The 24,039-nt window shown below is 43.6% G+C and overlaps 1 protein-coding gene across 3 annotated transcripts in view; it reads right to left on the bottom strand.

Annotated features, from left to right (window-relative positions):
* Kazn (kazrin, periplakin interacting protein) overlaps positions 1-24,039 on the bottom strand; it is a 977,884-nt gene that overhangs the window by 723,135 nt on the left and 230,710 nt on the right. For all 3 annotated transcript variants that reach the window (XR_013110333.1, XM_034502894.2, XM_076933798.1), the window contains exon 2: positions 5,622-5,779. Coding sequence is in view for 2 of the 3 variants with exons in the window: in XM_034502894.2 (XP_034358785.2) it covers positions 5,622-5,779 (158 nt within the window). In the remaining variant the exon portion in view is untranslated. The remainder of the gene's footprint in view (positions 1-5,621; positions 5,780-24,039) is intronic.

The raw sequence follows: 24,039 nt of genomic DNA, 5'->3' as shown, positions 1-24,039 counted from the left end.
GAGAGCTGATGGAAACTCTGGTCCAAATCCATCCTTCTGCATCTGAGGTTAGTCTAACAGACAGCTTTCCACTAGTGGTTCTATTCTTGTTCACTCAAGCCTGAGTCTGCCAGAAGCCAACGGGAGGGTCCAGTCATCCAGGGGAGTTTGCTAAGCCTTCTCTCAAAAGGAGAGAAGAAAAACAAAGCTCCCTTGAGCTTATTCCATTCCAGATCCTGGCAGGGTCCCCAACCTTCCCAATCTCCAGGCTTGCCTCCCGCTTACCACTCTACCTCCTTCTGCTGTGTGCCCTTACTGCTTGGAAAGTGGCACACAAGGCTTTGGCACAAGCTTCAGCACAGATAGCGGAAAGGAAGACAGATACGAAGAGAGACGTGAAGCAGAGTTAGAAAGAGGCCGAGTAAAGGGGGAAGGGAGAAATAAAAGAGGAAAGTACAACCCAAAGGAGACACATTTTTACTGTTTCCCAGGCTCATGGCTTTGAACACTTGGTCCCCGGCTGATGGCGCTATGGTGGAACCTTTAGGAGACACAGCTTCACTGGAGGGAGTTGGTCTAGGTAGGTTTTAAAGCCTAATCCCCACTTGGTTTGTGATTGGCTGCTGCCATGCTTTGCTACCCCCCCACCCCCCGCAGTGATGGAGAGACAACTGCATCCCTCTGCAACTATGGCAAGATAAACTCTTTCTCTCTTAGCTTGCTTTTTTCAAGGTTATTTTACCACAGAAACAGAAAAGTAACAAGACGGCTCAAGGGGAAGACTTACTTACAGGTTCCAGGCAAGGTGTTTGCTTTTATTTTGAAAGGTTTATTTGCTTTGCTCCTAAATATGGACCCACCGGAAAGGGGTGTTCTATGATGCATCCTCTCTTAAAATGAGTTTTAAGCAGGGAGATCATGTGCTTGATCAATAGAACACAGGTCCTCCCTCAACCAGTCTCTATGCCATAACCAGCAGGAAGAGTCTTCAGTGTGCACACAAATTTGTCAGCCTTCAACACTCAGCCTCCAACCGTAAGATCTTTCTTTGAACTCAGTCATCTTTCTGTTTCCCCAAGCATGGCTTCTCCTTTAATAAACAATGACCCAAAGCCATTGGTGGGAGGCGGGCAGAGTTGCTGTTGGGAGATTTAATTTGCTGTAATCGACCCCTCTTAGCATGCAGAGTCACACCGTGCGAGGAAAAGAATTAATCTCTCCCAGAAAGAATTGCCTTTTTTTGCTGTTATGAATCTAATCACTTATGAGGCTGAGTTGGCATTTTGGGTGTAGAGAGAGCTCTCAGGAATTAACAGCCACCAGATCAGGTTTCAAATGCCATCCAAATAGGATACTTCATTGAACTAAGGGGGAGGGGGCTGCAGACTAAAGATGCAATACAGTGCAAATAGAGGCTCTTCTGCTCTGTGGTTCTTTACACACACACACACACACACACACACACACACACACACACACACACAGCACCAACCAAAGAAAGTTATGGAATAAATGCATCACTGTGGGCCTCTTGGGATACCTTGTCCTCACCCCTTCTCTTCCATGAGATGCTGCTGTCTCTAGGGCAGGTTGTTGGGCCTGCCAATCATCACTGGTACCCACCCCCCACTCCGTTGTATTGTGGGTTGTGTCTTCTCTGTGCATACTGTTTTATAATCCTCAGAGGTAGAATTTCATAGCACAGCAGTGCGCTTGCCTTTGACATTCTCCTAAGCAGGATTTATTGCCTCCAAGACAGATGTGACTTGAATCGATTATGCCCTGTAAGCACGCATTCTCCAAGCAGCCCCCCACGCCCCCCCCCCCCGTTCTCTGCAAGACTTTTGTTTCTTTGTATTGGCTTCATTCCATGCGTGTCTGATGTCAGAGAATCTCATCATAATCCAATACTACTAAGAGTTCTGTGTGTGCTGAACCAGAGACTTAGGAAGGCCACCAAGTGAAGGCATGATGTTCATTCTCTGAGAAGCTTTTGTCCTATAAAAAGGAAACCTACAGACAGATCCACTGATGTCAAAGTATGTGGAGATGACAGAAGGATGTACTTGCAGGCTACATTAACATTCTTTTGATACTCCATCATTGAGTGTAGAATAATAAATAAATGCATCTGTCTGTCTTTGGGAGTAAGATAGGAAGCAATGTTTAAAAATAGATGAAAAAAATAACTGAATTTCACACACACACACACACACACACACACCAAACAAAAAATGAGATGTTCAGTAAAGATTCTCACTGAAAAGAATGTGTTTGTGGATGTCTGCTCCAAAACTCAAGACCACATTTTGGACCTGGGAAGATGCTCAGTGGTTAAGAATATTTGATGCTCTCACAGAAGACTAAATTCAATCCCCAGAACCTATGTCATGAGGTTTACAACTGCCTGTAACTCTAGTTCCGGAGGGTCTGATGCCCCCTTATGGCCTCTGCGTACTCCTGTGTACCTACCCACATTCAGATATACATACATATAATTATAACTAAAATAAACCTTAAAAAATTAAAACTACCTATTACCCGAGTCATCCACACGTTTTCAGTTTCCTTGGCATCATCATATAAGATTGATGATGCTGGAAGAGTATCATTCAGAGATGCTTTGCAACCCAAAGGGCTGGGAAATCACAGTTCTGTTTAAGTTCAGCAAAACTTTCAGAAAGTTAGTGGGTTTGGAAATAAAGCTACACGGATGATACCTTAAAAAAAAATGAAGTACAACCCACTACATCCTTTGTAAATCTAAAAGACAAAGATTATTAGCTAAGACTTTCCGAACAGAAAGAGGCCCAAGACAAGAGTGTACCCAGATACCACATGACAATACTTGACTCACTTCCTGTTGACAATTTTCCTAGAGATGTGGACCCGATCCACCTTGATTTTAGAATGTAGGACTGGAGAGTAAGAGGCACAAAACCCTGCTTTACATTATCGAAACGAGAACTTTCTGCTTGTGTCAATTCATGAACAATAGACGTGTTCCCATGAGACAATAATAGATTCGGACACAGAAACAACCATGTGAGATGGGATACTTTAACTCCTTAAAGAAAAAGAGAAAGGAGGCAGAGGAAGAAGGGGTATCCATGCCACAGAGGAGTCAAGATGCCAGTTCAACATTTGGTGAGAAATCTTAAGCAATGTAAGATGTTTTTTGATTGACATATAGTAATACTATATGCTACAATACAATCTCTATGGCCCAAATTGGGGTAGTAGTATTCCTTGCTTCTTAAGAACATCACTGTGCTGGGGCATTATAATCTCTCTTCTAATTATTACTGAGTCTCCAGATGGGGTGCTGCATGCCTGTAGCCCTATAAGAACTATGGTGGGTTTAAAGCCAGCCTGGGCTACTTGTTGTGATTTAGGAAAAAGAAAAAGAAGCCAGGGATATGTTTGGTAAAGGCGCTGTATGGTGTGGGGAAAGGGGGTGCCTCTGCAGGCCCGTGATGAGACATCCTTTCCCCCTGAGGTATCAGGCTAGGCTAGGCTAGGCTAGGCTAGGCTAGGCTAGGCTAGGCTAGGCTAGACTTGACTAGACTAGAGAGTAGAGTTTATTTAGAACATGGGGAGGGGAGTTGAGGCTGTAATAGAGACAGAGAAAGGCAAAGGTGGGGGAGGAGAGAGGAGAGAGGCTGGCCATGAGCATGGGGAGAGGAAGTGGGGGAGGAGAATGGGGACAGAAGGGACAGAGGGAGAAGAGAGAAGGAGAACAAGAGAAGAACAAGAGCAAGAGGGTGAGGAGGGGGCGAGCAGCCCCTTTTATAGTGAGTCAGGCACACCTGCCTGTTGCCAGGTAACTGTGGGTCCGAGCCTAGAAGGAATGCTAATACTACCTAGTGAGATCCTGCCTCGAAAACACCAAAACAATAATGATGATGATGATGACGATGATAATAATAATAAATGTCGCGTTGTTATAAATTCTAGCTACCCCTCCATGCTGGGGACTCACTCCTCCGTGCCCCCCAATTATGGGGCCTGTTTTCTCTCTGATGTTAAAGGTTTTTTAAAGTTTAGCTCTCTGCATCAGTAAATTCAGATGAGAAGAAGAAATGAAGAGGCTTTTATTCTCCGAGATTTCAAAAACTAGACCGTACACATTCTCCTTGGGGATTCATTTAGACAGTTCCCTGGGCTTCGTTGTCAGCTATCGGATTGGGTCCAGGCACTGAGCAAAGCTATGCTTTCAGGAACAATTTGCTTTCTTTATTCAGTAAATTGCTCTAAATTTTCCCTTTTTTCCCAAGTCTTAAAATTGGCTGTTGTAGCTTTAGAAGCCTTCTCTCCTTCCCCCAGACAGGCTTAGGGAGGAAGGAGAGGCTGAATGGCTGCTTACATTTAAAAAGGGGCTGGGAGAATAAGTGTGCAAATGAAAGGCTTTGCATAATTTGGGGCACCTCAATGGAGGCGCTCGGAGATCCCACGGGACAGCTTCAAACACTGACAGGTGAGGAATGTAGACAGGCCCCACCACCGCTGGCTACAGTCCTGGTGAGATGAAATCCAGATTTCCAGAATGATCAAAGCAAATAAAACACAAAACAACATCCCAACAGTAACACACAAAAAAGGAGAGACCACAGTTCAAAGCTCTCCCACCCAGAGCAGAAGGCAGAGAACAGCAGACCATCCTGACCTCAGCAAGCTTTGGAAAAAAAACTCCTGGGACATCTCATACAGAACACCCCAAACCAGAGATGATTTCCTAAAAAAAAAAATACTTCTGGATTCCCAAGAGGCAGAAATGACAATAAAATCTAGAGCAGTTTGCTTTAACCAAAGAGAAATACCATCCAGCTCTTCAAACACCTGGTGTTTGCCCAACAACATATCTGGAGAGACCCACTAACAAAGCCAGAAGGAGAAGAAAGATTGCTTTAAAGTATTTCAATAAAACAGCCTGTGAGGAGAAACCTTGAGAAACAACATCTCAACAATAGCAAGCAATAGGCAAATCCCCCAGCAACATATTCACTGCTGGTGTTTTTAAATGGCGATTTATTTACTAGAGGGTACAGCAGACACCCCTAAATATTTAACAGCTTCTCAGAAATGCAGGTTTGGATCAGGCTTTGCTCCACGCCAACACCTTTGCCAATTTTGATGCCAGCCAAGTTTGTATGTAAATGTATCCCTTCTCTTTCCCCAAACGAATGGGAGCTGAGCTCTGTTCTCAAAGACAATACATACATTATTTTCAAGCTCCATGACTCTGGCTTTAGAAAACACAGGAAGACCTAATGAAAAGCCCAGATCTCACTACATTGGAGCATCTCTTATGGTTGTTTATGGCAAAGGTGGTTGGTGGGTGGTTTGATAGTTGAACATCCTTGGATAGCTTATCCCCCTCATACAAAATATTTAAAGAAAACCCAAAGACAATCTCAAATCCATTAAAGGCATTTCCAGCCTGTGTCCAACAATAGCCATGAATGAGACCCACCATAAAATCATAAGCTTGCATCGAACATGACGAAAACTTTTGAATTATTTTCTTCATTTTTGGTAACTCAGCTGTGCAGTTCTTGAGTGTGAGCTTTTTAGATGACACTGTCATGTCATAATGACAAAATATTGGACATCCCTGAACTACCCACCACCAATCTTTGTACCTGGGCATCCATTAAGAGATGTCTCATCAATATCATCGAGTTCTTCAGTGTCTCTTTCTCCGTGGGTAGAAAGGGGTCATCGTCTTCCTCCAGTGCCTTCGACTTGGTAACAATGAAATGGGAAATCTGGTCATTTAGGGTGTGCAATGACTGTACAGCTGTGGAAAGACAAAGAAGGAAATGTAAGATGATACTGTCAACTCTGTGTGTGTGTGTGTGTGTGTGTGTGTGTGTGTGTGTGTGTGTGCATACACATACATACACCCCAGTGTTTCCCACTACTCAGTGCAGGGATTACAAGTACACACACCACCACCAAATCCGGTGTTAGTTTTACTTTTAACTTGATGTGATTGTCAACTTTAATTGTCAACTCGACATAATCTAGAATCACCTAGGAAGAGAGTCTCAACAGAGTCTATTGGGTTAGTCTATGGGGGACTGTCTTAAGTTAATTAATGTGAGAAGCCTGATCCCACTATGGGTGAAACCATTCTCTAAGCAGGAAGTCCCGAACAGTATGAGAGTATGAGCAATCAAAAAAAGCATACATGCATTCAATTCTCTGTGTTCTTGACTATGGATACGATGTAACCAGCTATTTGAAGTTCCTGCCTCGACTTTCCCACAATGATGAGCTGTAACCTGGAATTCTAAGCAGGGATCAACTTCTTTCTTCCAAGCGAACCGCCGGTGGCTCGGCCCTTAAGGCGCCCGCCCGCAGAGGGCGCACCGTCTCTTGGTGTGCGGGTTCGAGTCCCGCCGCCCTGTTTCCCGCGTCTCGTGGGGGAAAAAAAAAATTCTTTCTCCCTTAAGTTGCTTTCTGCCCAGCTATTTCATTATAGCCACCGAAATGAATCTAAGACACACGGGTTCTGGGGGTTAAACACGGATCCTCATACTTGCAAAGCAAACGCTTTGCAAACGCTTTACTGGACACATTCACCAGCAAAACACCAGATGTGGAACCTACACCGTGGAGTACCCAGTTGTCCTGGGGAAGCATAACAGGATAGAGTTAGTTGTGCAGTATAGATGTATCTCTGTGATCAGCATTTACAAAACCAGACATCAATGGGCACCTGAGTATGGCCCTACCCTAAATTTACACTTATTGTAAATGCAGATGCCTCTTTTCTTTCTAAGCAGACGGCCTCTGTCATTGAAGTTTAAGATGGGGCAGTGGCTGTGTTTTCTAACCAGTGCCATGAATAGGCTGAAAGGACTGTTATTTCTCTGTCATTCCCACACCAGATGTCATCTGACATGTTACAGAGCTTAAGATTTGACTTTCTTGTTCTGGCTGCCTCTTTTTCTCCTATGCATTTAGTAAGATTAGCGGAAGGGTGTGTGAGTGGGTGTGAGTTTATGGGTTTGCATGTATGTGTAGATATGTGTATGAGTTTATGTGTGTGAGAGTGTCTGTAAATGTACATATGTGTGTATGTGTGTGTGCAGGTGTGAGTGTGTGCAAGTGTGTGTGTATGCAAGTGTGAGTGTGTGCATGTGTGAGTGTGTGCAAGTGTGAGAATATGCATGTGTATGTCCAAGTATGAGTGTATACCTGTGTGTGTCCAGCTATGAGGGTATGCATGTGTAAATGTTTGCAAGTGTGTGTGCATGCATGTGTAAATGTGTGCAACTGTGAGTGTATGCATCTGTAAGTGTATGTAAGTGTGAGTATGCAAGTGTGTGCAAGTGTGAATGTGTGCATCTATGTGAGTGAGTGTGTAAGCCAGAGCTTAATGTTTGATATTGTTCTAAGTTTCTCCATCTTTTCTTTCTTAAGAATAAGTTCTTTCATTGAACCTGGGGTTTATCATTGTAGCAAGGTCAGCTCAACATCAGGCTCCAAGGGTCTTGCTGTCTCCCCTTCTTAAGTGCTACAATTACAGGCACATGTCACATGCCTGGTTTTGTACATGGGTGCTGGGGCTCTGACCTCACAGCCTCAAACTTGCCTGGCAAACACATGCTCTGAGCCACCTCCTCCCCAGCCCCCAGTGGTAGTTTTTAAATCTATTTTCTACTCTATCTACACATGGAATATCAGAGCTCAATAAACATTATTGAATTCATTTCCTTAAAATCAAATTCCTTTCCTTATAGAATCGCCCATAATTTTTTTTTGGACAAATCTATACTTTTTACACCAACAAATAACAGCTTCTAGGCATTCTCAGTAAACTGTCACATGCACAGAATTCTGAGAGGATCCAGGAAATTGTCAGTAATTCTAATACACAACAGCAAGGCTTGAGAGAGTACTTCTCGCCAAAGGCAGTGAGAAACACCAAATGGCTTCTTGCTACAACAGCTAGGAAAGCTGATGTGCTTACAGACAGCAGGGGTTTGTGATCCTTGAAAAGGTAGGGAGACTGAGCGAGTCTTACTATTTACCTTCAATTGGCATGCACATATACACAGTAAATATAGCTAAAAAAATTTTAGAGCATGCGTGTTCTTTACATATATATTTTCAGCTTCTTCTATTGAGATGTAGAGTATACACCCCTTTCCTCTGAATCTGCCCTGCCCCAATAACAGAACACTCTCTCTATGATTCCTATGTATAGCTCATAAAAGGGTTGGAGTCTCTAGGCATGTTCACTCACTCTCTGTGAAGCTAGCTGCCATGGAAGACACTTGTCATAGACAATATTGTCAAGTTGCTGGGATCTAGGATCATCTAGGAGACCTCTTGACATGTCTGTGAGGGAAGTTCTATACTGGGTTAATCGAGGTAGGAAACCCCACCCAGAACACCGGTGGTACCACTCCATGAGCTGGGGTCCTGGACTAGGTAAAAAGGAAAAGACGAGCTGAGTACCAGTGTTCATCGCTCTCTGCTTCCTGGTTGTAGATACGGTATGAGCATCCATATCAAGCTCTCCATGCTGCATCTTCCCCACTATGGTAGACTGTACAAGAGTACAGCTGTGAGCCAGTGTGGACACTCCTCCCTCATGCTGCCTTTGTCAGGTACTTTGTCACATCAACAAATAACTAATGTGACACTTGAGCAATCAGAGAGCATAGATCCCCAAGGAAACCCACATTGCAGTTTCATAGAGATGTTCAGACAGCTGTCTGTCTATCTACCCATTTATCTATCCACCCGTTCACCTATCCATCTATCTGTCTATCATCCATCCATCACATCTATTCACCTACCCATCTATCTATCTATCCATCCATCCATCCATCCATCCATTCATCTACCCACCAACCTATCGACCTATCGACCTATCCACCTACCTACCTACCTACCTACCTACTCACCTATCTACATGCCTGTCTACTCACCATCTATACACTGATCTGCCTGTCTACCCATTTATCCATCTCAGGTGCCAGATGGGTAAGTGGAAAACTATCTGGTAGGGCTAAAGAAAACTCAGTGGTTAAGAGAACTTGCTGATCCTGCAGAGGACCCAAATTTAGTTCCCAACACACATTTGTAACTGCTCAAAACTGTCTCCAGCTCCAGGGGTTGCTCTCTTCGGGCCTCTACAAGTAAGCATACACATATGGTATAAAGTCACACAGATGCACATACACATAAAGAAAAATATATCTAAGAAACCCAACATCTAAGATATTCTGATGACAGAAGATACAGCATAGAGATGAGGAATCCAGCCATATTCCATCTGAAAGGTTTCGTCTACCTACCTCATCCAAGTCAACCAAGATGCAGCCCAGTCCCAGAAAAGCAGAACTGGACTGTATCTCTCTCCATATCCCAATCCATGGTTCACAACACTGAGGGTGTAACTACATAGTGATTTATATAACTCATCTTTGGGGTTCTCTGTTATGTAGCAACAAGTAACTCTGTAAAATATAGCCACAACACCTCATGAAACAAACCAGAAGTTATCAGATACATGGGGACAGCAGAAGTGCTTTCTCAGTTCATTACCATGTGTCTTAGTTACTTTTCTATTGGCATGGCAAAGCCATGAAAAGTATTGACTTTGAGAATCACAGTTCCAGAGAGCTAGATTTCATGACCATCATGGTGGCAAGAAGCATGACAGTGGGCAGGCAGGCATGGAGCTGAAGCATTAGCAGAGAATTCACGTTTTGATCCCTCAGCATGAGGTCAGACATCAAGCTCACTGGGAAAGGTATGGGCTTTTGAAACCTCAAAGACACACCTCCTCCAACAAGGCCACACCCTTGAATCCTTCCCAAACAGTTCCACAAACTGTGAACCAAGCATTCAACTATATGAGCCTGTGGAGGCCATTCTCACTTAAACTACCACACTATGTCACTGGTGTTAATCACTGCATATAGAAACAAATAAAGGCCTGAAAGAGAAAGGTCTCAACACTCTACTCTGTCCCTGCCTTTCCCTGGTCACCATAGAATTGGGAAGTTATACACATTGTTCTCCATTTGCCCTATAAAACCCTCAACGAAATAAAGCTGTTCTTAAAACACATGATGGATTAGAGGCTGGAGAGCCACAGGCACGATTCCTCCCTACCTGAGGTTAGGAAATGAGGTCATAAAACCCAGTTCACTTGGTGGCTTCTATTGAATGTGTAATGACATTCAATCTGTTGCATGTTATTTTCATCCACAAATCTGCAGAAACATACTTCTTAAGCAGCTTATTTATCTGAAGTGTTGTTTGAATCTTCCTAAACATTAGCGAGCATTTATTTAGGCTTCTGATAGGATGGCACTTTCATGGCTTGGTGGAAGAGGGAAAATTGCCAAGGCTCAACATTATGTGTTATTTTTTAAAAAATAGAAGAGATGCATAAAATGTGTTCGGAGACACCCCATTTCTGCTTTTATGGGTCAGATGGAGCACGGAATATGATGAAATAATGATATGACCCCAAGTGCTCATTTTATGCAGATGAGTCCAGATGTCATTGAGATGGGCTATTGTATTACTTTTGCAGAAAAATATGCCTGGTGAATCATATCACAGGGCAGAGACACTAGCAGCTCCGTGGGCTTTATGAGCTTGTTATTTATACGGCCCATAGATACAACCTAAAGACCAAATTTATACCCATGTGTTAAACAATCTTTGCTTTTCAGAAATCTCAAAAGCTATGATGTATTTTGGATTAAAATGCCCATCCGTTTCCAGTTCTTGTTTTAATGGAACCCCATTAAATAAATGAAGCCTAAATAATTCAGACATTTTTTTCCCTTCCTGTGGCTGTAATAAAACTCATTCAGCTAGAGATGCGGAGGTAGAGAGGTCAGAACCTTCATATGTTGCTGTGGGAAAAAGTCTGATGGTAGGACAACACATAAATATAGGATTTCCATATGAATGGGCAATGTACTCCTAGGTATATACCTGAAGAAACTGGAGAAGGGTATTTGAACAAACACTTGCTTGTGAATTGCACTGGCTAACATAGCCAAAGCTGGAAACTACTCATTCATTGCCCATGAATTTTTGGGTGAGTAAACACGATATGGTATATCCATTCAGAGGAGCATTAGTCAGTCATACAAAAAGAATAAACTACTGATACATGCCTCCACATGGATGAACTTGGAAACATTAAGCAAAGTGAAAGAAGCCAACCCTCCCTCCCCCAAAAATCTCATGTACAGGAACTGTCCATAATGGACAAACAATGCAACCAAAAGAATATCAGATTCCAGGGAGTCTGGCCAGGAGAATGAGAACAACTGCTTAGAACTTCCTAAGTAAAGGGTTTCCTTTGGGCAAGATAAAAATATTCAGAAAAGAGTTGTGACAATGGATATGCACAGTACATGAACTAAACACCGCTGTACTATGTGCTTCAATTGGAAGCCACCCTAAGGTCAGAAAGAAGCTAAAGGGAGGCCCAGTCTTTCACTGTACACGGAAGACTGCACTTCTGAAGAAGACCTGGAAGCCTGAACTTTGGAGTCAAACATTCTGAGTTCTAACCTTGCCTCTATATGCTGGTCTGAGCAGTGGCATTTTCTCTCTGGTGGCTTTTCTCACCTGTCCTTTGGAGATAAAGCCATGGTGACCTCATGATCATAAGTATTGAAGTAATTAATGCAATTGACATACTTACAATAGGGCCTGGCCCAGAGCTTCTCTGTAACAGTACTTACTAATGTAGTTATAGTGGTCACTGCTTAATTCCCATGAGCCTCTGGTCAGCCAAGTCCAGGCATGATCATCAGAGTCTGTCATGAATCAACACCCTTGGGTCCAGCCTGCCTATTCTTATGACCCTATGGCCACCAGCCCATCATGGTCCCTGACCAACTGACTCCACTTATTCTAGACTACCTAGTGGTCCACCACAGGGCCTGGGATATCAGAAGATCATATCGAGTGTAGGGAACTCTGGGAGCTAATGCTATTCATGGGTGTGTTCTATATAGGGAAAGGCAACTAGAGAGAGACAGAGACAAAGGCAGGGTCAGAAAGAAAGAGAAATGAGGAGGATATTATGGACTCAGACAATGGCCTCTCTTCTCTATCTTTGATTTCATGCATCTTAAGACCAAGTTGCCTCTTGTCCTGACCTTTTGTGATGGACTCTATTAGTGTGTGTGTGTGTGTCTGTCTGTCTGTCTGTCTGTCTGTATTCATATGTGTGCACATGCCTGAGAAGGTTGCAGTCAACCTCCAGTGCCATTCTTCAGGAGCCAACCACCTTGTTTTTGAAGGGTCTCTCACTGGCCTGAGTCTTGTTGATTGGACTGGATTGCCTGGGCAATCAGCTTCTTCAGGATGCTCTTGTCTCTGTCTCCCTGGCTCCAGGATTACAAGAGCATGCCATCCTACCTGGCTTTGGATATGGGTCCTCAGAACTGAATTCACATCTCTGTGTTTGTAAAGCAAGCACTTTACCAATTGAGCTGCCGCCACATCACATAGAGTCCCCAGCTCACTCACTAATCTTAAGCTGGATTTGGCTTGTGTGACCAGAGAACCCTACCTTATGTTCATGCTTCACAAATTATAATGGGGTTACAGCTTAAGAGGTCCATCAGAAGTGGAAAATGCATCAAATACAGCTACTCCACCTGACTTCATATTTATCCATGCAGTACACTGATGCCCACTTCTTGGTCATGTACTTACTGGTCACCAGAAATGGTATGACCCAGGAAAAGATCAGAACCCCATATCATGTTTCTACTGGACACATAGTACTTTTCCAGCTAAGCATGGAAGCAATATAGAAAGTCTCATGACAGACATCTCATTCTTACTACTGGTCCATCTATCTGCCTTGCCTTTCTCCAGGCTTCCAGAATGTTCCTGACCTATTCCATGTGCCCTAGTGAGGGCTCCCATGCCTCATTCAGTGAAGTTATTTTTAACTATCACCAATGGCAGCTGCTATATGTTAAGCACTTACTGAATGGCAAGCATTGTTCTGAGCCCCTTGCCCGTTGACACAGCTCATCCTCACACAGCTACCATGCTTAGGCCTCATTGGCTCCCTCTTGTTCAAGAAACTGAGGTTTGATGGTTTGTAGAATTTGGCCACAGCCACCAAATTAATCACATAGCTGTGAAGGGCTTTGCTCTGCTCTGCCTCTCCCTGTTGGACTGAAAGGCTACTTCCAGAATGGGAAGATAGCACATTTGGTAAGGTGCTTATGCTTGCCTTGCAACCACAAGGGTACCAGTTCGACCTCCAGAGACAGTGTAGACAAAGGTGGGCCAGTCTGTGTTACTCAAAAGGAGAGAGCTACATTTGTTGGGACACCATAGAGAGAAACCCACTGAAAAACTTCTGGTGGTGTGCCAAGGTTTTTTGCTGCTTCTGCAGACCCAGGCTGATTGACAGAGTGATGTCAGCTGAGACAGACACATGTGCTGAGGCAAGACCCGTGGAGAACACGTGATGTTTGGAGAGCATATAGAGAGGTCTCAACGGACAGAGAGGGGGTTGAGCCTGGCTTTCTTGCTAAATGCTTGTTGGTCTCAGATCTTTGCTGATCTTCGCCTTCACCGAGAGCGGCACAGCCGAGAACTTTTCCTGGTGTTCTTATTGATCCCAATCCCTCCTGCTGACTCGAGCTGAGGCTGAGGCCTGGCTGTCTCCGCTAGTTTGTGCCACCGCAGTTGGTTCATGTTTGCTATCCCAACTCCACCAAACAGGACTGTGGTGTGTATGAGAAGTGTCTGTGAGTGGATTGAGCCGCTGCTGCCTGCTAATCTGTTAACAAAACTGCCAATTTCCAGAAAACACAGACAGGAGTTGCTCCAAAGAACCTTTCTAAACAGGTCTACTTCTGTATTCTTCCTTGTCCACGACCACTGGTGGGTGGTGGGCTCAAAGGGAGGTTAAAGAGTTTTAAAAACATCATTAAATAAGTTTTGAAAAAGTTACAAGGACACTCCTTACAAACCTGACGATGGTGGGCCAATGGCTTGCACATCACAGAGAAGGAGACAGAGCACAAGAAATAAGTCACCCCAGGACACAAGGCAGCCAATGGTGCGGCTCCAACTCCCTTGTCTGCGTTGTCTGACGTTAAAATCGTTGAGGAAGACACTACACTCTACATTTGCTTCTTTTGTTTACTTCCTGCTCTTTGAACCTATAGAGACACCTTCTAGAAAGCCTGTCACCCATATCTGACCTGAGCGCAGTGTGGCTAGAAGACACAGGTCTGCTGAGAAACAGGGATAACCCAGGGTCCAAGAGAACTTGGCCAAGTCTCTCATAAAGGAAAGTCAGGGTAGAACCTCAAGACAGGAACTGAAGTAGAGGCCATGGAGGAACGTTGCTTACTGGCTCGCTCAGCCTGTTGTCTTATACAACCCAGCCCCGCCTACCAAGGAACAACTCTGCCCACAGTGAGCTGGGCCCTGCCACACCAATTAACAATAAAGTGCCCCCACAGACATGCCCGTATGCCAGTTTGATGGAGACAACTCCTCCATGAGATTCTCTCTTCGACAAGATGTGTCAAGTCGACAACCAAGATTAACCATAGCAGTGACAAGTTTTAGACGGCGACAAATATGCTTGGACTGTCAGAAACACTTAAAACTAAGTGTGGACAGGAGACATGAGTTCAGCACCGTCTCTCCTCTGATGAGCTAACAATTGTGCACGTCATCAAGACAGACATTGTAAAAGGGAAAAGTGATCCTTTTATAAGAATTTAATATGGAAACGGGTGCATGAGCTCTATCTCATTAAAAGACCAAGACCGTGGAAAGAATCCTCAGAAATTCCCTGCCCTTGCTTTGTTTCCCCCACAGAGGCTCTCCCCACATGAAAGACTGGAGTTAAACTGTATCCAAGATTGAGCCCCCTTCTCCTTGATTTCAAGAGGGACTCACGGACCCTGGAACACAAGCTTTGGCAGAGTAAAACCGGTCACCATGAATAGTGATCTCAGGGCATGGATTCCAGTCATGAGTCTGGAGATACGCTGTCCTCCTTGTCCCAAAAATTGCTTCTCTCTGACTGAGCATCCCCAGAGATAAGAGGCCAGGCCTTTGCTGTCAGAGGTCAGCCAAACAGTGTATCATCACTCAACTCACACCAGGTTTCTCCAGAGCATTGAGGTCCCGGCTCTTTACAGAGTTTCAGGATTGTGTGAACCTACTGCATTCATCTGATGTCTGGGGCGGGGTATGTGCATGTGTGCATGTTCGTGAGATACGTGTGTGCTTACATGAGGGGGTCAGAGGTTGACGACAAACTGTCTTCCTGAATCACTCTTCACTTTAAACTTTGAGACAGGAACTCTCACTGAAACTGCAGCTCATTGAGTTTGCTAGACTATCTGGCCAGTGATCTACAAATCCCCGTCTCCACCCTCCCCAACACTGGAAGTATGGGTGCATGACACCACACCCAGTGTTTTACATGCGTGTTGGGGATCTGAACACAGATCACCAGGCATATGCTGCAAGCCCCTTATCAACTCACTGACCTCAAGGTCCACTTAGGGCCTATGCTAATTGCTTTTACTGAGTGCAGGGCTGAGTGTGAGAATACACCAAAGCTCTACAGTTTCTGTTGTCATTTTATAAAAAAGGGCGATTTCTTCTTTGCTAAACAGGAGGGGCAGTTTTCAGACCCACCAATCTCCAGGAAAAAATAAAATAAAAAAAATAAATAAAAAAGAGCTGCAAGCTTGGTAAGTAAAGAATTAAGTCGTGAATCTAAGCGCTTTACCCAAGCCATAGACCTTGTTGCTTTTGGTTAACTGAAAGGGTTTACCAACGGAAGATTCATTTTCAATTTTAATGACTGCCTATGCCATTTAATTACTTCTGGTCTGTTAATATTTTAAGATCATTTTGTTTTATTGCAACTTTCAATGTGTTCCAAAGGTCAGGAGGAAACCACTTTGAATCTCAAGTAAGTTCTATTTCTGGAAAATAGATTTATGGATGGCGTGAGGCTGTCGGTGCCTTGCGGGTTTTCATTTCAGGTGGATTTCTTTTGTTTAAAAGACTCTGCCCAAAGTGATGCAGATGTCAGGCTTTGGGGCTGAGGAGATAGCTCAGTGCCATGTGTGCCTGAGTATGGTTGTTCAGAATCTATAGAGAAAAGTTGGGCATAGTAATGCATGTATAATCTCAGTGTCTGGAAGACACGAGAATCTCTGTGACTTACTCACCAACCAGGCTACTAGAGTCAATGAGTTTCAGATTCAGTGAGAGACCCTAATTTGTTGTTGTTGTTTGTTTTGTTTTTATTTTTAAGTAAGGTACAGAGGGGCTGGAGAGGCAGCCCAGCGGTTAAGAGTATTCCGGGTTCAGTTTCCAGAACCCAAGTCAGATGGCTCACAACTACTTGTAACTCCAGCTAGAGGAGAGCTAAGCTTCTTGTAGCTTCTGTAGATACTGCACATACATGCACATACATTCATGCAGACACATACACACCACACACACACACACACACACACACACACACACACACACACACACACACACAGGGCTCCACTGCTCACTGCAGCCTCTGTAGAAGACCTGGGGCCTCAGCCCCTCATCTGTAAAGTGGAGATTGAAGGAACCAATGTGCTGCCACGTGCTAAGGAGTAGCAATGCCTCCAGCCCCTCCCAGGCTCCGGTGTGTTTCTCTATTACCACCACCGTTTCCTGGAGACCACACAATGACCAAGTCCCTGCTGTGGCCCTTCCTGAACCTCTACATCACAACCACACACAAAAGTAATTGTCGCTTCTTAAAGGAATAATGATTCAGCACAACCCGTTGCATTCCAAAGTCCCACCCCCTCATACCCTTCCACTGCGGCTTTTGGCTTTTATGCATTTGAGAAACACACAGGCTTCGGGTCCATCGCACTCCATTCCCGGCCCCTTACTCACATCTGTTTCACATGTAGACTGCAGCCACTCCGTCTCAATAGCCCCATGTTCCAGGGAGTCATATCTAAATAGCTTCTGTGGCAGGGGCTGGGAAGACAGCTCAGTGGTTAAGGCATAAGTGGATAAGTCACTTGCCATGCAAGTATGAGGACTAAGGCTGAGATCCTCAGAATCTGTGTATAAACTGAGTGGCAATGGGATTCCAGCCCGAGAAGGAAGGGATGAGATTCCCCAGAGCAAGCTAGCGAGAGAGATGAGCCATATCGGTGAGCTGTGAGTTTGACTGAGAGATTAAACTAGAATGGTGATTTTGAATGACTCCAACATTAACCGTGGACCTCCACATGCACACATTGAATGCTCTCACATGCACACACTGAATGCTCTCACACGTGCACTAACACACATGCAAACATGCATGCACCCATATACATACAACAAGCACATGAAAATGGAAAAGAAAAAAAATCTTCTCTTCTAGTTTCCTTTCTGTTTCTGTAATAAAACACTCTGGCCAAAAGCAAATTAGGGGTAGAATAATTATTTCTGTGTAAACATATTAATTAGAAATAGAGAGACTTAGTGAAAACAAACAAACAAACAAGCAAGAGTTGGTAATGATTACCTCTGGGTATAGTTACTGTTCATGTCACCCTAAGGGGTCTTAAGGAGTGACTGCTAGTCAGGCATGACAGGTCTGGTCTTTAAACCAGGTACCCAGGAGGCTGAGGCAGGAGGATTATACCAAGAAGATTCAAGGCCTGCTCTAGTAATATAGTAAGATGCTGTCTCAAAGAAACCAAATATGTTTTTATATACAATATGTAGTTTATATTATATAACATATGCAATATATTAATATATATTACGTAACATTTTTAAAAAGAAGCAGTTGCTAGTGGATAGCACTGAGGAGCTGAGACTTTATATTGCCATCACAATGGCATAGAAAGGTGATTGTAGTGGTCATGCTTGAAGATAGCTTCTGATTATTCTTGTTTCCCTGGTGACATGGTTTTGGCCAGTTCTCTCTCACTCTAAATAATATTGACCTGTGTCACCAATAGGGAGTTTTAGGTATGACAGAGTGTTGTTACTCCTGGGGTTACATCAGGAAAACCCACTGTGCTTTCCCCTTGACTCCCTCCCTCCAAGAAGAAGCATGGGCTGCTGCCGTGGGACCCCACCCCCCCCCAAGAACCCTCAGGCAGCTCATGGCATGAAAAACTGAGAGCTCCTACCAACATGGAGCATGCATTCAGTGTCTTGCGAAGGTGTCAGTTTGGAAGCAACTCCAGGTAAGTTAATAGACAAGGGTAACTGTACTGACAGCTTGTCAGCATTCCCTAAGAAACCCTAGGCCTACATGATCTGGGCAGACCACTCCAAAATTTGACAAGGTGGCAGGATGATGAGGCACACTGTTTTTGTTTTTTTTTTTTTTTAAATTGGATATTTTATCGATTTACATTTCAGATGCCTTCACCTTTCCCCATTTCCCCTCCCTAGAAACCCCCTCTCCCATCACCCCTCCTTCTTTCTGCTTTTGTGCCATCTTAATTACATGCAAGTATTAAAGTCAGTTCTGGGCTGAGGAACTAGCAATACGATAGATGCAAATAGTTAAGGAACAAGCATGACAATAAACACAAATAGTCAAAGAACAAGCAAGGCAATAAACAAAGTCCCCTCACTGTTTCTAGGGGCTTATCAGGATGACCAAAATATCTGAACCTACTTCCTTGTCCTAGCCCAAAGTCATTTTCATGTCTGAAGCCTACTTCCATGTTCTAGCCTAAAATTTAGATTTCTGCCTGAAATTACTTCTTTGTTCTAGCCTAAGATTTAGATTCCTGCCTGAAATTACTTCTTTGTTCCAGTCTAATGTCAGATTCCTGCCTGAAGCCCACTTCCTTGTCCTTAGCCAATGTCACATTGTTGCTTAAGTCACTAGGATTTGAAGTCACTTATGAGACAATTCATTAGATAACTAAAACATATTTTTCATATTGGGAGGTAGAGTATTGCTGTAGCAAAAATTTCTTTTAAAAAGTAGGTGGTCACAGACAAAAGATCTAGGTGTCAGAAGCCAAGGGACTTTGTAGAAGAATGTCCTAGAGTGCATGACAAGCTCTGAAGGTCCCCACAGAGGCTGCAGATGGAAACTGGGGGATGGTTTAAAGGAAGTAGAGAAGATGGGATGTTTGTTGTGTTACGGAAGGAGTCAAAGCATCATGGTCTGTAGTCGTGTGAGACGTAGAAAACCTATGTAATACTCCCCTGGTCTGTCTGGGGAAGTTTACAACTGAACTGTTGACTGTGTTACCTGATTTGTTCTTGATATTAACACTAAAATACAAGTGGATACAGACAGACTAAAAGGAAGCCATTTTTTAAAGCAGACAATGGAATGGAAAGAAGATGAGGAAAATTGGTCTATGTATCCCTGTAGCTCTCCAAGCCAAGGGCAGACCAAGAGGACTGGGCAGCTACAAACACAAGACACCATTTATATAGGAAGCACAGTGAGTGACTTTAACGGCATAGCCAAGAGCTCAGAGGTAAATTCAATTCACAAGAAGTTATTCTCGCTCCTAATTAAAGAACCACTGAACTGTGATAGAGGTGATTTGGAATTTACCTGGTCTACTAACTTTTATGTGCTTTGCATATTCTTCCTTATGAATGGATGCTTCTAGCATTTACCCTTCATCCCCTTCTGCATGCAGGGGTTGATAACGTGTCTCTTTAGTTCTCCCTTATATAAATTCAGAGCCTTAGTACTTTGCACGTCAGTAACCAAGGAGACTGTGTGTGTGCGCATGTGCATGTGTGTGTGTTTGTATGTGTGCATATGTGTCTGTATATGAATATATATGGGCCTGATTTTATACAAGATTCAAGACTTTCAATGATGCTAATGGGTTAATGGAATGACATTGAAGAGATAGGTATGGGAGTGAGGGAGCATGAGTTGCATTCAAAGCATTGAGGGCAGAAGGTAGACTATGATAGCCAGACTCCGAAACAGATTTCACCAAGTACTACCTCCTAGTATTACCACACCTCTATAGGCCTTTTCCACCCCAGATAGGAGTAACCTGTTCCAGGGGTGTCAGAGTCTCATGGGCTTTTAGAGTTATTCTCTCTCTCTCTCTCTCTCTCTCTCTCTCTCTCTCTCTCTCTCTCTCTCTCTCTCTCTCTTTCTCTCTCTCTCTCTGTCTGTCTCTCTCTCTCTCTTTCTGTCTCGCTCTCTCCTTTTCCCCACTCCTTCCCTCCTACAATTGCTTTCTCCAAGTACCTATGTTTCTCTACAGCCTCCTCTAGCCTCAAACTTGATATGAACCTAAGGATAACTTTGAACTCCTGGTCTCCCTGCTGCCTCCACTTCTGTTGTACTGGGATTACAGGTGTGCACTACCACAGAGCTTATGTGGTACTGGGGATCGAGTCTTGGGCTCTGTACATGCTAGTCATGCTAGGCACTGCCAAGTGAGTCAGACATCCCCATGCCCTACCTTGCTCTGTCTCTGGATGCTCTCTCAGCAGGAAGCCAGCCCTGTCCCAAGGACTGGGGATCTGGGGAAAGGTCCACATGGCAAGGAACTGAAGCCAGCACAAGCCTGACAACCACAGGAGCATGGGGTCATGGGAGCACAGGAGCATGGGGACATGGGAGCACAGAAGCATGGGGTCACGGGAGCACAGGAGCATGGGGTCATGGGAGCACAGGAGCATGGGGTCACGGGAGCACAGGAGCATGGGGTCACGGGAGCACAGGAGCATGGGAGCACATCATTTTGGAAACAGATCATTCCCCACTTCTTGAGTTTCCCGGTAGCTCTCATCTAACAGCTGTATCATTGCTACATCTTTTAATGAGACAGTGGACCAGACCAGTTAAGTACCAGACCAGTTAAGGTACTCTAGAATTCCTGTCCTAAAGACACTATGTCACTGAAATTCCCTAGAGTTGCTATTGTTTCAAGCCTCTCCACTGGGGTGTAATTTCCTTCTTAGCAACAGATAGCAGATACGGCAAAGAGTTTCATTCTTAAAACCTCAGTTTTGATTTGGTGCCAACAGCCCAACAGAAACCATCTTCTCTATAACTACATTCCTAAAGACTTATGTTTAAGAAGCATTTAATTCTGCTTATGCTTTCTTGGTCCTTTGCCAGAGTAAAGAAAGATGATTCCACCCACCAGGGACATGATTTCAGCACTTGTGGGCTTGAAGGACGATTCATAACCCAACCACTGAGATCCCAGTGAGCCGAAGAGATAAGGCCTCTTATCAGTAAGGAATTATTTCCACTGAGGGAACAGGGAGGGATGGAGATTTTTTATTTATCATCAGACATAATCTTCTAAAAAAATAAATAAATAAAAACCGAACTCGGAGACGTAAAAGAAAACAAGCCACAGCTTAAGAACATGGGGGTAACTGAATTGTCACCCATCTGCTAAAGATAATCTAGAAACTGGGGAGATGACTTAGTGGGTAAGAGCACTCATGAAAGGTGCTCCACAACTGCCTGTACTCCCAGGGATCCAATACATTCTTCTGGCTTTTGCAGATACGTGCACTTCACTTGTGCATACACACACACACACACACACACACACACACACACACCTGCACACACATAATTAAAACATACTTTAAGGAGAACCCTATACCCTCCATGGGAACAGAGCTGTAATAAATGGGGATACTGAATGAACTGTCAGGTTCGGAATTGAACTCTCAAGATTGTTCCTGATTTGGGTGGAAATGCTTTGAGATTTTGTCCGTGTAGAGAGATGTTGGCTACGAGTTTTCTGCATATCGCCTTTATTATGTTGAGATATGTCCCCTGTATTTTGATAGTCGCAGGGCTGTAGTAATAAAAGCAGCATGGTACTGGCATAAAACCAGGCACATTTATCAGTGAAATAGAACTGAGGACCACACGCCAGCTCATACTCCTACAGCCACCTGATTTTTGACAAAGAAGCCAAAGCATAGATGAGAGCAAAGACAGCATCTTCAATAAATGGTGTTGCTCAAGCTGAATGGCTACTTATAACGGAATGAAGCTTACTCTTTATATTGTTCCCTGAAAAAAAAAAAAAAAACTCAATTCCAAATGGATCAAGAACCTCAACATAAAACCTGATCTTTGAGTCTGATAGAGGAGAAAGCATGAAATACGCTAGAACTCATTCAATAGTGCAGGCAGTAATTAATCAACAATTAAGTACTGGAACCCCTTGAGCCCCAAAAGTTTCTCTGAGCAGCAAAAGACACCATTGTTTAAGTAAAGCGGCCATCTAAAGCATGGGCAAACCCTTCACCAGACAGACGCCTGGAAGAGAGTTACTATCTAGAATATATAAATAATTCAAAAGCTGAACCTTAAGAAAACCAACAGCCCAATTAAAAACAGGGCATGAAACCAAGCAATGATTTCTCAAAATATAAAACACGAATGGCTGAGAAACTTCTTTTTTTTTTTTTCATGCTCAGCATCCTTAGCCATCAGGGAAATTCAAATGTTAACTACTTGGAGATTTGATCTCACCCCAATCATAATGGCTAAGGTTTAAAAAACAAAACAAACAAAACCAAATGAACAGTAAATGCTGTGCCTGTGGTGAAAGGGGAGCACGTATACACTCCTGGTGGGTGTGCAAACTGATGCAGCTACTGTGCAAATCAGTGTGGATGTTTCTCAAAACCAAAAACAAGACTCTAGAAATCGATCTACCAGATGCCTCGGCCGTGTCACTCTAGAGCATGTACCCCAAAGACTCTCCATCCTGCTACAGAGAATCCTGCTCATCCGTGTTCACTGCTTCTCTAGTTGCAACAGCCATAAAATGGAAACAGCCTCGATGTTTCTCAACTGACATGTGGATATGGGAAACATGGTATATTTACACGGTGGAGTATTACTCAGATGTTACCAAAAGGGGAATTATAAAATTTACAGATAATGGGTGGGACTGGAAACAATTATTCTGAGTGATGTAAGCCAGACTCAGAATAAAAACCTTGAATGTTCCCTCTGATTTGTGGATGCTAGCTTTGAATCTTCATATATATGTCATCCATTTGGAATGCCCATAGTGGTAAAAAAAAAATGAGTAAAGGTCCATGGGAAGAGGATTTCAAGGGATGGTAAGTAGAATGTGGTCATGAAAGGGATCAAAAGTTAAAAACAACAGTACAGAAAGGGTTAATGGAGGGATGGGAGGACATGGTTGAAGCGGGAATGTGGGGGAGGATAAATTACTCTAATGACTTTTTTAAGTCATATGGAAGCTTCCTAAGATACATATATTCTCATATATAAAAAGATCTTAAGTGGACTTACCATATAATGAGGTAACAATACCCCTACTAGATATCACAGCTCAGTGACAGGAATGGGTTATCTCCCTTAGAGCTGTTGATCAGTAAGGTCCCATAGAGCCCTGACTATTACAGACTATTGTTAGTGCCTTCTGTTTCCCACCAGAACCTAACAGTTAAGACATCTATTGCTGAAGATCTAACTTTCTTGAGTCGTGGAACACAAAGAAATCAAGCCAGTATTGACATGGAAGTTTCATCTCTACCAGCTATCATCATATTATGGAAATTTCTCTGCACACTCCCAGAGGAGAAAAGTAATGACCTGTCTTATCCAGCTGTGAACCTTGGGAGCTACAATGGCTGGCCTGATAAGACCAGCCATGATGTAATAGTGGCACAGATGTCATGGGAGTGACCAACTACTTTCTACTTGGATTTAAGTCCTGTTGTACAAGTTAAACCCATATACAGCCCTGATAAAGGAGTCAAGCATATACAGCTAGACAAATCGTAAGGGAGAACTTACTTCTATTATTTTACTAAATAGGCGTGGTATAAAACTGACTCCTAATGACTTATCCTTATAGCCATAGATGAGTGCATGATCAACCCTTATCAGGAAAGCTTACTTTCGCAGTGTATGGTGGTTATTGTAGAGGTCCCACACTGGTCAAGGTGCAGAGAATAAGAGATTGGGATGATAAGCCTTAAAGGAGACATCTATCTTATACCTTCTGCTCCCAGAACTCAGGAATCATTGGCAACTGA

This window comes from Arvicanthis niloticus, chromosome 5 (genome assembly GCF_011762505.2).
Source record: "Arvicanthis niloticus isolate mArvNil1 chromosome 5, mArvNil1.pat.X, whole genome shotgun sequence".
NCBI classification, from domain to species: Eukaryota; Metazoa; Chordata; class Mammalia; order Rodentia; family Muridae; genus Arvicanthis; species Arvicanthis niloticus.
The sequence above is the reverse complement of the archived record's forward strand: the minus strand, read 5'-3'. Positions and strand labels throughout refer to the sequence as shown.